Raw genomic sequence first — 13,266 nt, forward strand, 5'->3', positions numbered from 1 at the left:
AATGTGAACATTTTGAAGGTGTCTGAATAAATGTTGGTTTATAACTGACAAGTTTATTCTTTAAAGTAGGTCATCTTTTCTAAAGCAGAGCGCGAGGTCAGGCGTTGAATGCATTGAGAAATGGATGTGAGTGTGTGTGTGTGTGAGTGAGTGAGTGAGTGAGTGAGTGAGTGAGTGAGTGAGTGAGTGAGTGAGTGAGTGAGTGAGTGAGTGAGTGAGTGAGCGAGCGCGCGCTGTGTGAGTGAGCGAGTGAGTGACTGAGCGAGCGAGCGAGTGAGTGAGTGAGTGAGTGAGTGAGTGAGTGAGTGAGAGAGTGAGTGAGCGTGCGAGAGTGAGTGTGTGAGTGAGTGAGTGAGCGTGCGAGAGTGAGTGTGTGAGTGTGTGAGTGAGTGAGTGAGTGAGTGAGTGAGTGAGTGAGTGAGTGAGTGAGTGAGTGAGTGAGTGAGTGAGTGAGTGAGTGAGTGAGCGAGCGCGCGCTGTGTGAGTGAGCGAGTGAGTGACTGAGCGAGCGAGTGAGTGAGTGAGTGAGTGAGTGAGTGAGTGAGTGAGTGAGTGAGAGAGTGAGTGAGCGTGCGAGAGTGAGTGTGTGAGTGAGTGAGTGAGCGTGCGAGAGTGAGTGTGTGAGTGTGTGAGTGAGTGAGTGAGCGAGCGAGCGAGCGAGCGAGCGAGTGAGTGAGTGAGAGAGTGAGTGAGTGAGTGAGTGAGTGAGTGAGTGAGTGAGTGAGTGAGTGAGTGAGTGAGTGAGTGAGCGAGCGAGCGAGAGAGATTGAATTGAATTGAATTGAATTGAATTGAATTGAATTGAATTGAATTGAATTGAATTGAATTGAGTGAGTGAGTGAGTGAGTGAGTGAGTGAGTGAGCGAGCGAGCGAGCGTGAGTGAGCGAGCGAGAGTGAGTGAGCGAGCGAGAGTGAGTGAGTGAGTGAGTGAGTGAGTGAGTGAGTGTGTGAGTGAGTGAGTGAGTGAGTGAGTGAGTGAGTGATTAAGTGAGTGAGTGAGTGAGTGAGTGAGTGTGTGCGTGAGTGAGTGAGTGAGCGAGCGAGTGAGTGAGTGAGCGAGTGAGTGAGTGAGTTAGTGAGTGAGTGAGTGAGTGAGTGAGTGAGTGAGTGAGTGAGTGAGCGAGCGAGCGAGCGAGCGAGCGAGCGAGAGTGAGTGAGCGAGCGAGAGTGAGTGAGTGAGTGAGTGAGTGAGTGAGTGAGTGAGTGAGCGAGCGAGCGAGCGAGCGAGCGAGCGAGAGTGAGTGAGCGAGCGAGAGTGAGTGAGTGAGTGAGTGAGTGAGTGAGTGAGTGAGTGAGTGAGTGAGTGAGTGAGTGAGTGAGTGAGTGAGTGAGTGAGCGAGCGAGTGAGCGTATCTGTAGAGAGTGTAGATCAGGAGCAGGAGACAGAGGCACACTTCCTTACACCGCCCTAAGAGACTCACTGTATGGGCAAATACAACACATTATCCCTGACTTCCAGTCACTACACCATCACGAAAAACTGAAGGTCTTACTCGGTGAAGGACCTGCTTCCACTTATATAGCACAGCATATCTATAAATGCCACAAATTGAGATGTACTGAGTGAACACATCCTGATTAATAATGTATGTATTGTATATTATGTGTATATATAAATATAAATGTGAATATGTTTGATGTATGTTTCTGTTTTGCTTTATGAAATGCTTTGGCAATATGTACCCATGTATGTCATGCCAATAAAGCACAATTGAATTGAATTGAGTGAGCGAGCGAGCGAGCGAGCGAGCGAGTGAGTGAGTGAGTGAGTGAGTGAGTGAGTGAGCGAGCGAGCGAGCGAGCGAGCGAGTGAGCGAGAGTGAGTGAGTGAGTGAGTGAGTGAGTGAGTGAGCGAGCGAGCGAGCGAGCGAGCGAGCGAGCGAGAGTGAGTGAGTGAGTGAGTGAGTGAGTGAGCGAGCGAGCGAGCGAGCGAGCGAGCGAGCGAGAGTGAGTGAGTGAGTGAGTGAGTGAGTGAGAGAGCGAGCGAGCGAGCGAGCGAGAGTGAGTGAGTGAGTGAGTGAGTGAGTGAGTGAGTGAGAGAGCGAGCGAGCGAGCGAGAGTGAGTGAGTGAGTGAGTGAGTGAGTGAGCGAGAGTGAGTGAGTGAGTGAGTGAGTGAGTGAGTGAGTGAGTGAGCGAGCGAGCGAGCGAGCGAGAGTGAGTGAGTGAGTGAGTGAGTGAGTGAGTGAGTGAGTGAGCGAGAGTGAGTGAGTGAGTGAGTGAGTGAGTGAGTGAGTGAGTGAGTGAGTGAGCGAGCGAGCGAGCGAGTGAGTGAGTGAGAGAGTGAGTGAGTATTACCTGGCTTTTGAATCGCTCGATCACCCCCGGCAGAACTGCGTCCTCTTGTCCTGGCTCAGGTGTTTTAATGATGAAGTCCACATCATGACCAAACTCCTTTCCCCTGCACACACACACGCACACACACACACACACAGAAACCATAATGACATTACACACTGAATACTTGTGCACTCTCGTCTGCGTTTAACAAAATAAGATGCACATTCTGTCAGCAGGAGGATTTGATGTGGATCATATGATGAGATACACAGTAAGCGTGTGTGTGTGTAACCGCACAGGGACATACGGCTCGTTTAATGGCTCTGCCGTTTTCTATTACTCAAATCAGCCATTTGGCCTGCGTCATTAAATCCAGAGCGTCTCGACTGCCGGAGCTGTCAGGCCGTTTATGAGTTCCACTGCTGTGTGGAGAGATTATGAAAATGAGTCTCTGAAACTCAAAGGCCTCGTAGGCACACATTCAGGAATTCTGGGATATTTAGGTAACGATATATAACAACTAATGGAGGGGAAATATAACAACACAGGTATTCTATACATATAAATGATGGCTGTTTAGGTCCTTTAAACTGTAAGATAAATATTTAGAAAAAACTATTAAAATCAAACATAGGAACATTTTAAAATAATTAAAAGGTAAATGTATTAAACCATTGTTTTGTCCAGTGGAAGAAAATTATTAATTATGAATGAGAATTACAACCTATTAAGCAAATTAAGCTTACTGTGACCTAAAAAAAAAAAAAAAAAAAAAAAAATTCTGTCAAAAATAAATAAAATAAAATAAATAGTAAAATAAAATAAAAATAAATAAAATACACCAATTTATACAAAAATAAAAAATAATAATTTAATTAATTAATTAATTAAACAATGATGTTACATTAATTAAAATAAATCAATTAAAATAAAATAATAAAAAATATATAAAATACATGAATTAATTAATTAATTAATTAATTAATTAATTACTTAATTAATTAATTAATTAATAAAAATAAAATATAAAATAAATATATTAAATCATGGTGGTAAATTAATTAAAATAAAATAAATAAATAAAACAATATAACCATTTTTTTAAATACATTAATTGATTAAAAATAACATAAAATAAATAAAAAGATAATTATGTTAAATTAATTTTTAAAAAAATACATGAAACTAAAACAAAACAAAGAAAATAAGGACAATTTTTGAATTAATAAAATACATTGATTATTTAATTAAAAATAAAATAATTAAATAAATACAAATTATGATGTTAAATTAATAAAAATAAATAAAAGATTTGCAATTAATTAAAATAATAAATTAAAAGAAAAAAATGTATTAACTTATTATGAACAATCCTTCATTCCACAATTTAAAAAATATATATAAAAAATAGAATAAGGAAAAATAAAAAATAAAGTAAAGAAATATAATATAATATTAATAATAATATTAATAATAATAAATTAAAATGTATTATTAATGTATTAATGAACAAACAAACAAATGAATAAACACCGTAAGTTTGCAATCTTTCATCATTTAATACCTCGCTCCAATTCCTGATGGGTAAAAACCGAGTCCAATTATTATATATATTATATTATATTTAATCTTGTGGTTTTAATCTGTTTACTTACAGATATTAAAAAATATGATTCTGGAAATTCAGTTTGGAGGACTGGATTCAATTAAATATATTTTATTTTACAGCTGACGAAACCAACACTCTAAGAGAAAACGAGCATTCACGCAATTGGACTTTAGACTCTATCTTGCTACTCTTGCGGTAGTTCCTGAAATGCAACCTTGGTCTTCTTTATACAGTATATGGATGGATATAATAACGCATATATTACACATTTGCTTTGAGAATGGATCAGGTGGTGGCACATTCAAGGGCCATCTGAAGCCCAAACACAGTAAATGTACACTTGAGCCAACACAAATGAGTCTGAGCACCAGAAAAGAGTATGAATGTGAATGTCTCTGGGTTTAATGGCAGGCGGTGGAAGTGAAAAACACAAGCGTAGGCACAGTACACGGATAAGAGGCTCTCAAAACTCTGAAGCTGCATTTCTCTTTTCTTCTGCTCGCAGATGCAGGATTAAAGTAGTGCCGAGTAAACATAACTTAATATAACCTAAGCCATTAAACGCTGCTTTTCATACACAGCCGAAAGTAAAAGAACAGCAATGTTTTAAGAATTCATGCAGCTTGCGAATTATTTAGTGCGGGCGTCGTTTAGAAGTGAGGTATTTACTGCCGGAGCCAATATTGGGTCGAGAGAAAACTGCAGTGAACTCTGGGCCTGTTGTTTTTCAAGGGTAAAGTCACAGATTTATGACATATAATACACAACACCTCTCCTGAACCGCGTGAGAGCGGCCTTGCTGTCTACATGGACAGCGTCATAAACTCTACATCGAGTCAAGTCGTATTCATTTCTGCGTCGCTTTATACTATACAGATTCAAAGTAATATCAATGATGCAGAGACACGTTCTGCTTGAAAAAGACATTATTCAGCTCATTGTTGATTCGGTTCAGTTCAATAATTATGAATTCATTCCGCTATAAGCAGCTCTATAGTCATTATTCTACTCAATTCAAGTTAAGATAGTGTCCGTGCAGTCAAATCAACACTAATATTATACTACAGCTGTTGAATACTTGAATCTGATTGGCTGATGAACGTTTTAAGGCGTGCAGTTATTTAAAGTAGTTCCAGCAGGTTTTGACCGCTTTACATTTACATATCACTCCGCCAGATGATTTCAGTTATTTATGTGGTCCTGAATTGTTGCCAGATTGGGAAGTTTTGAATTTGATTGTGCGGGGAAAAATGGGTTTGGGATGATTCGGGGTGAGTTTTCAACAGAGGTGGACAGTAGCACAGCTCATTTACTCGAGTACTGTACTTAAGTACACTTTTTGAGTATCTGTGCTTTACTTGAGTATAATTTTTTCTGGAAACTTATGACTTTAACTTCACTACACCTGAAAGACAAATATCGTACTTTTTACTCCACTACATTTCTATCAAGGTCCTCGAAGTGGAAAGTCGTTTCTGTCGCAGCTTTGAAAGTCAGTGATGATTTTTTTCTTCTTTAAAAGGTGTTTGGGTTTTTGCAGAAAGCCTTTCAGGAATCACTCTTGTAGAGTCTCGTGAAGTTCAATGATTTCACAGCATTTATTAAACACTGATTTATAGTTTAGAGCAAAATGGAAGAAGACGGATGTCCAAATGCTCATTTAGTGGAGTATTCACATAAACAAAGTTGATTCTGTCTTCAGTGAAGGTGAACAGTGTGAGAATATCAGATGTGTATCAGTGTATTGGATCCGTGCATTCGGCCTTAAAGTGACAGCAGCTTTATAACTTTTATAACTTTTATTTTATTTTAATGAGTTTAAGTTAGTCGTATGCTAGTGTGTCAGATGGAGCATCACTGACTGGCTTAAACCAAGATGGCATCATATGCATTTATACAACAATAATAAAATGATGTGCGCTGACGTAAAGAAATGTACTTTTGATACTTAAGTACTTCTTAAACAAATTCTTCTGTACTTTTACTAAAGTAAAAATCGTTTTTTACAACTTTCACTTGTAACGGAGTCATATTTGACCAGTAGTACTGTTACTTTTACTCAAGTAATGAAGTTTGTCCACCTCTGGTTTTCTTTACTTTCCCTTTTAAATGTCTGTGAAGGAGCTATGATGTCTATGTGGTACCATTTAAAAGCTTAGAGTCTCTACTTTCTGGAGATATGCATCACTTTGGCATTTGATTTACACAAAGTAATGTATTTACACTAAATTACTCTGATGCCATTTCCACCTGGATTTGGCTGAATCACTTTAGGGCCCAGTTTGGGCTGTTTCCAGCATGTATAATTCATTTAATGACACTGGGATATTGCATTTATATCTAGAGATGCACCGAATCCAGGATTCGGGTTCGGATTCGGCCGAATATTGGGCTTTTTGACTGGGTTCGGTTTTTGCTGAACCTTAGAATTTTTGTCCACCGAAGCGAACCCGCTTGCACTAGGCGATACTGGTCGATGATGCCGCGGTTGATTATGGCAACGTGTTTACTAGGTGGACCGTTCGCATGCAGTAGGCTGTGAGAGAGTGAAAATGGAACTTGTGAACAGAAAATGTTGTTTGGCAGAACTTTCAGTTACAAGAAGGCAATTCAAGTCGAGCTATATGTTCAATTTGCAATGCCGATTTGTCTCGTGGTGGCAAGAACCCTAAACAATAGCCGCTGGATGTCCGGTTCGCGATGAATCGTTCTTTTTAACCAGATCTTTTTAGTGATCCGGTCGAACCAGTTCACCAAATCGGACTGAATCGTTCTAAACGGTTCGCGTCTCAAATCAGCGCTGATCCCACAAGTTACTGTACTTCCCTTTCGAAAGGGAACTCGAGCTGCGTCAGCTTGACGCTACGGGGAACGCCTCCAGCGTGACCGGTGTCTGAGCTACTATCAAATCACAGCAATCCTACTGACTGGCGACAGCCTATGATGTCATCAAGGTCCAACCAGGAAGTATATAAGGGCGCCTTGCAAACATGACACCAGCATCTTCGTCTTCAGGGACTGTTTTTGTCTGAATGCTTCAAGTCAAAGGTAATCCACATTCATTTATTTTCTGCCTGGGATTAAGAGCATGCACAATCAAGCTCTTGTGGAGTCATTTGTTCATTTGTGTGTAATGTGAGCAAAGTTTTCAATCCAAGATCGCTCCGTTCTCGTCTAGCGCTCTTCCTGAGGGAAGAGCGTTTTTGCATCTGAGGTTAGTGATGTGGTCCCCGCTCACGATGAGGCTGAGCGCGGATGCACGTCACAGTCCCTCGGATGGGGTCGCCGATCGCCGCGAGGGGACGTTTCCCTCCGGCGATCTAGCGACTGACGAGACTAATCACGAATGCTCGTAGGGATGGCTGGTGAGAAAGGAAATTAATTTCTCGGCCATCCTGACCGTGTATGCTGAGCCGATGGCTGTAATGAGTGCGCTGCATGCAGGCTGCGGCCGTCATGTGGGCGCATTAAAGGAGAGATCGCTCGTTTAAATGGAACAATCGATTTCTCCCCGGCCATGAAACCGTTGGCTCAGTTGAGCTTTTCCATTCCTTCCTAATCTCCTGACTGAGATCGTGAGGGTATGGAAGAACCCATATTCAGTGTATTCACGGACATCAGCGGGTGGTAAACGCTGATGTTTGGAGGATGGGTGGATATGGGTATGTGTTCTCGCCCCGGATTGCTGTTAAGAATAATCTAGAAAGATCCGGGTAGGCGGGGACACTAAGAGCTCCAACCCTGCCATCTGAGCTTCTTTCAACTATGTTTCAAGAAGTGTAGATGGCGGGGCATACACGGCAGCGGGTCAGCCTGGTGCTACTTTTACGCCATGTCGGTGTTGCAAGTATACTGGGAAGACCTGCTGAGTGATCTCAATCAGGGAAAATACCCTGACGCGCTGCGCAGCTGTGCGCCATATCAGCGATAGCAGGGCCCGAGGGCCAGTGTCGCAGAAGCGCGGGTGGTGGTGTCCGAGGACCCGCACACCGCTGAGATCCGGGTCCCAGGCAGGCGAGGGGGGGTCAAGGCATACGGACCAGTGACGGGGCCTGAGTGCCAACATCGCCTCTCATGCTACCCGCGGTTAAGGGCAGGGCGCAAAGAGGCGGACTCCCACAGAAGAGGAATAGTATAACAACGCTGTTGGCGTGAATGAAATATCCCTCCCTTAGGTGGGTGAGTTAAGAATTACATCTAATTTACTGCTCTTCTTCATTGTCTCCCCAGGCGCTTCTTACATCCGGCCCTGAGTGAGGCCATGACGATGATACTCTAGACCCCGCCTGGCTGGGCAGTGAGAAGCGCACCCTCAGGCGGTTGCGCTCCTAAGCATGCATACTGTGAGTAAAACTTATGGGTGGATATCGTCGCGCAGGAGGCGAGCTGGTAAGTCCCCCTTGTGAGGGAAACATTTTTTCTTTATGTTGTGTGAGACTTCATGCTCCTTGCCGAGGGTTTGGGGATCACGGTATCGATGGAGCGTCTCGTTCCCTGTTCTCAGGGAACTAAGGTTACAGTCGTAACCGGGGACGTTACTCACTTTCTGACATGAGTGACAGTCCCTCAGACTAGAAATAAATTAATATCTTGAAGTATATGTTGTAACTCCAACAGTTCACTGAACTGAGACATGTTTTGCTGTGAAAACCGGTGAGCTGAGATACTGCATGCGTGATGGCGTCGTCTTGAACCGAACTGTTTCTCTCGGAGCGGGACGGCTGCTGTTTCTCTCGGAAAACAGATGCTGATAATAAATGAGCACGGGTGAACCAAGGATTTGTGTAAGTTTATGTTATGTCAATGTAAGTTTATTTAATCTGTGTAAAACATCAGTGTTTGCACGACAGTGGCTGTATTGAGTGCTTTTGCAAAACATGAATTAAAAAACATCCAAGATGATGATGATGACAATAATAATTATTACTTTACTAAGTTTTGATTACAAATACTTTATATGAATGTGTTTGAATGTATTTTCATCCGCCGGGATGATAGAAATGACGTCATTACGTAAGGACGTAAAAGAACCGGTGATCCGTTTTTTTTAACCGGTTCATTGAAATGAACTGTCCGAAAGAACCGTTTCGCGGAAAAGAACCGAACTTCCCATCCGAGAGAAAAGAGTCGTGCATGAAGGAATCTACCGACAGCAATACGGCACAGTCATCCTGGCATAATGTTGTCTTTTTTTTTAATTTAAATTAAATAAAAAATACACTGCTGTGGACGTTGTTTATGTCATTAATGTGTTTACTGTGATAATGGACTGAGGATGGGAGTTGGATTCAGTATTCGGTTTCGGATTCGGCAGAATCTTAACCAGTGAATTCGGTATTCGGCCGAACCTCAAAAATCTGGATTCGGTGCATCCCTATTTATATCACTGTATAAGGTGGTGGGAGGGGGTGGTGAAGGGGGGTAGCAGGGTTAGGGAATGGGGGGGGGGTCATCCCTTCAGACCCATTTGAATAAATCTGTCATACAACATGACACAGACATGTTATAAGTTGTCTTGACACAGTCAAGACAACTTATTTTTTCCACTATTTTCTGTAATTTAGTGGAAGCAGCCCAAACTGTCTGCAGAGCACACAGGGCCTGAGTTACACACTTTCAAAAATGAATTTATGAAAAAAAATGAAAAGGCGCCTACTTTTGGGGGTTCACAATTCACTTTTATCAGTGTTTTATGTAACTTTAAAGGGTTTCCTGTAAAATGACACCAACATTTTGAACTTAGAGACCACTGTATGTGTGTATGGGAGGCTTTTCAATTTGGGTCGGCCAAATCCAGGCGGAAATCCCAAAAAATGGCTCTGAGTGTGAGAGGCTAAGCATGTTTTTTTTTTCAACCTGTCCTCCAAAAAATACGACTCTATAGGTCGTTTTTCAAGCACCTTATTACGACCTATATTTACGTTTTAAAGTCATGCGCCCTCTAGCTGCCGTGAAAATAATGACAGTGTCGTGTTACGTGACATCATGAAATGACGCATGACTGTCGTTACATGTCGTTATGTAATGCGTGTTAATTTTAATGCAATGTGTGGACTTTTTACCACCATTTGTCATATTTCCATTTAGCAAAAATGTTTTTAATTTACAACTACACACACCCCATCCCTAAACCTACCCAGTGATTTATAGTCATACACAATTTATGAGCACGTCAGCAGATCACATTTTCATTTTTGGGTGAACTATCCCTATAATCAAATGTATTTTTATTTTATTTTATTATTTTTTTGAGTGTGGGTGAGCAGAAGAGACATTAAAACGCCGTATAGTGATCTCAAACAGCAGGATAAATGGTGCACGTCTGAAGGAAGCCTCTCGTCAGAGGTAAACTCCTGAGGCGTGTTACTGGAGCGTGTTCATGTAAACGTGTGCGTTCATTCGTGGCCTCAGTCTTCCAGCCAAAAATGAAAGAGATCACAGAGGAAGAATGACTTCAGGCCTCAGAAGATGCTGATAAACCGATGGACCACCTGCTTTGGTGGAGATCCGTCAGATGCAAAGCCAAGCGTCTCACGGATGAGCTGACATATAAGAGAGAACAAATCAATCCTGGATCTGTCTTATCCTGCCGGCTGCCTTTAAGTCCACTGGGAACTTCCTTTAACACTTAATATTCAGCAATATTACCGATCTGAATGGACTGAATGCACTGACGCTATTGGATGAGCCGATGATGACATCACTGTTTTCTCCATGAATTGAACTCGTTCCATAATTGAGGAATTTACACAGATATTGAACTGAATAATGGCTGTTTACTGTTGTCCTTTAGAGCTGCCTTGAAACACTATATAAAGTGCTATAGAAATAAAACTGCAAAAAACTAATTTAAAAAAAAAGCTAATTTTATTATAATAAAAAATTTTTTTTAGAATATAAATTCTTAAAAAGCAATTTTTGGTAGAAATAAATTGTGTTGGGTGATTTTATTTTTCTTACTCTTGTTTATAGGGAGAAATGTTATTTCAGTATTATTTATATAAAACTATAAGTGTGTGTGTGTGTGTGTGTGTGTGTGTGTGTGTGTGTGTGTGTGTGTGTGTGTGTGTGTGTGTGTGTGTGTGTGTGTGTGTGTGTGTGTGTGTGTGTGTGTGTGTGTGTGTGTGTGTGTGTGTGTGTGTGTGTGTGTGTGTGAATTTCTGTTTAGCTTCATTATTTTAATTCAATTTCAATTATTATTGAATTATTTCAGTAATTTTAGTGCTTACAATTACATGCAGAGGCAACATTTTAAATTTTTTATTTAAGTTTAAGATTTAAGTTTTTGTTTTATATTTGTTTGTTTTATAAAATTTAATTGATATTGTATTTTATTTCAGCTTTATTTCACATCATAAAAATGAGTTTTAATAGTTTTACCTTTAGTTAATAATAACAACGAATTTAAGTCGGACCGTGTCAAAATTTCTTTGTTGAGAGAAAATAAAAATCACAGATATCGTGTATAAGTTACAATTTACAATAACTTTCAGAAATAATAACTTGCCTCTCACTCCACAACCAATCCTTAAAATGTTACACAGAACGGAACAGAAATGACAAATATTAGTATAAACGACACACAAATTACAGTGGCATTTCATTATAAACACCAAGCCTAAACAAATATATGCCATTAACCCACTAAATGAGTTTCTGTCCAGATCTATCACTGTTCAAATGTGAACAAACCCCACTGTCCCATCAACATTCACAATCGCACTTCATGATCAATACTGAATTAGCCTCCACTAATACCATCATTACGTTCTCGTCTTGTAAAGGCAATCATCCCGATACGTCTTGAAGTGTGTCGCGCTATAGCTAATGGGAACAGAGTGAAGCCGAGTGAGAGAAGAAGGTCTCGAGGGGTCACTTTAGAGCAGCTTATTGAGTGGGCGAACATTGTGACACTGTTCATTTAAAACTCAACAAGCCTTGCTAATGTGCTAAAGTCCAACGCCGGTGTGTGGGAGTTCCAGCTTATCCTCAGAGCGGTGTTAACAGTCATCTTTACACTCAAAAACATGATTCAGGCCCTTCATAGATAAGACACATTTAAATTATGTTACTTTACTTAATTAAATTAAGTTGTGTCGAAATTAGATGTTTGTGTTCAACAGGGCCGGCCCTGACCAATTTGCTGCCCTGGCCTAGGCAAGGTTTTACTTGGTGCCCCTTGTATCAAGGTTTTTATATGTTGGTTGTGTTTCTATAATTGAAAAAAAACACACACACACACACACACACACACGTCTGGTTCACTATCTTTGTGGGGACTCTCCATTACGGTTTTTATACCATACAAACCGTATTTTCTATCCCCCTACACTGCCCCTGCCCCTAAACCTACCCATCACACACACACACGTCTGGTTCACTATCTTTGTGGGGACTCTCCAAAGACGTAATGGAATATTTTCTATCCCCCTACACTGCCCCTGCCCCTAAACCTACCCACAAACACACACACACACACACACTACTCCTAAACCTACCCATCACACACACACACACACACACACACACACTACTCCTAAACCTACCCATCACAGGAAACATTCTGCATTTTTACTTTCTCAAAAAAAACGTATCCTGTATGATTTATAAGCATTTTGAAAAGTGGGGACCGCTGGCTGGTCCCCACAATGTAATATAAACAAGGACACTCACACACACACACACACACACACACACACACACACACACACACACACACACACACATATATATATATATACAAAAATGTGTGTATACGAATATAATCCTTCACTAAACTATGCATGCTAATATTTTCACCATGAATTACATTTTTTAAGAATTTTTTATATTTATTGTGCATTTTGTTTTTGTTTTTTTAGCTATTTTAGATAAACCTGTATATAAATATCATTACTAATTTCAGAAAATAAATTTTACAAACACCATATATCCCCTTACAATTGCACAACTGAGTAAAAACATTAGGCTATTAAATATATATATATATATATATGTTTATAAATGTTTATAAACAACTGATTTTTTACAGATTCTGATCACCCAGAACAGTTGCTTACATAAAGTTTAAGATAAAAATAACTGGAATTAATTAGCAAACATTCATATTTAGATAATGCATTTAGATCAACTGTTCATTCATTTCATCACTTCACCTCTGTCTTTATCCCTTTATTCCTTTATATTCCTGTATCAGAGGGCTTCGGTCTTTTTGACACATTGGCCATCCGTCATAAATAATTAGGCAACTTCCCAACTTTCACTGGCGCGAGCAAACAAGCACATTAAAAGCGAAAGCATTCCTGTCTGTTAGATGCCCGAGAGGCGACGCGACAACAAATTCCCAACGTTAAACTGATCCCGCGTTCAATATCGGAC

At 40.4% G+C, this 13,266-nt stretch overlaps 1 protein-coding gene across 1 annotated transcript in view; it reads right to left on the reverse strand.

Moving 5' to 3' along the window:
- dntt (deoxynucleotidyltransferase, terminal) overlaps positions 1-13,266 on the reverse strand; it is a 194,231-nt gene that overhangs the window by 96,923 nt on the left and 84,042 nt on the right. The window contains exon 8 of the mRNA XM_067422152.1: positions 2,298-2,400. Coding sequence (XP_067278253.1) covers positions 2,298-2,400 — 103 coding nt within the window. The remainder of the gene's footprint in view (positions 1-2,297; positions 2,401-13,266) is intronic.

This window comes from Pseudorasbora parva, chromosome 17 (genome assembly GCF_024679245.1).
Source record: "Pseudorasbora parva isolate DD20220531a chromosome 17, ASM2467924v1, whole genome shotgun sequence".
Taxonomy (NCBI): Eukaryota; Metazoa; Chordata; class Actinopteri; order Cypriniformes; family Gobionidae; genus Pseudorasbora; species Pseudorasbora parva.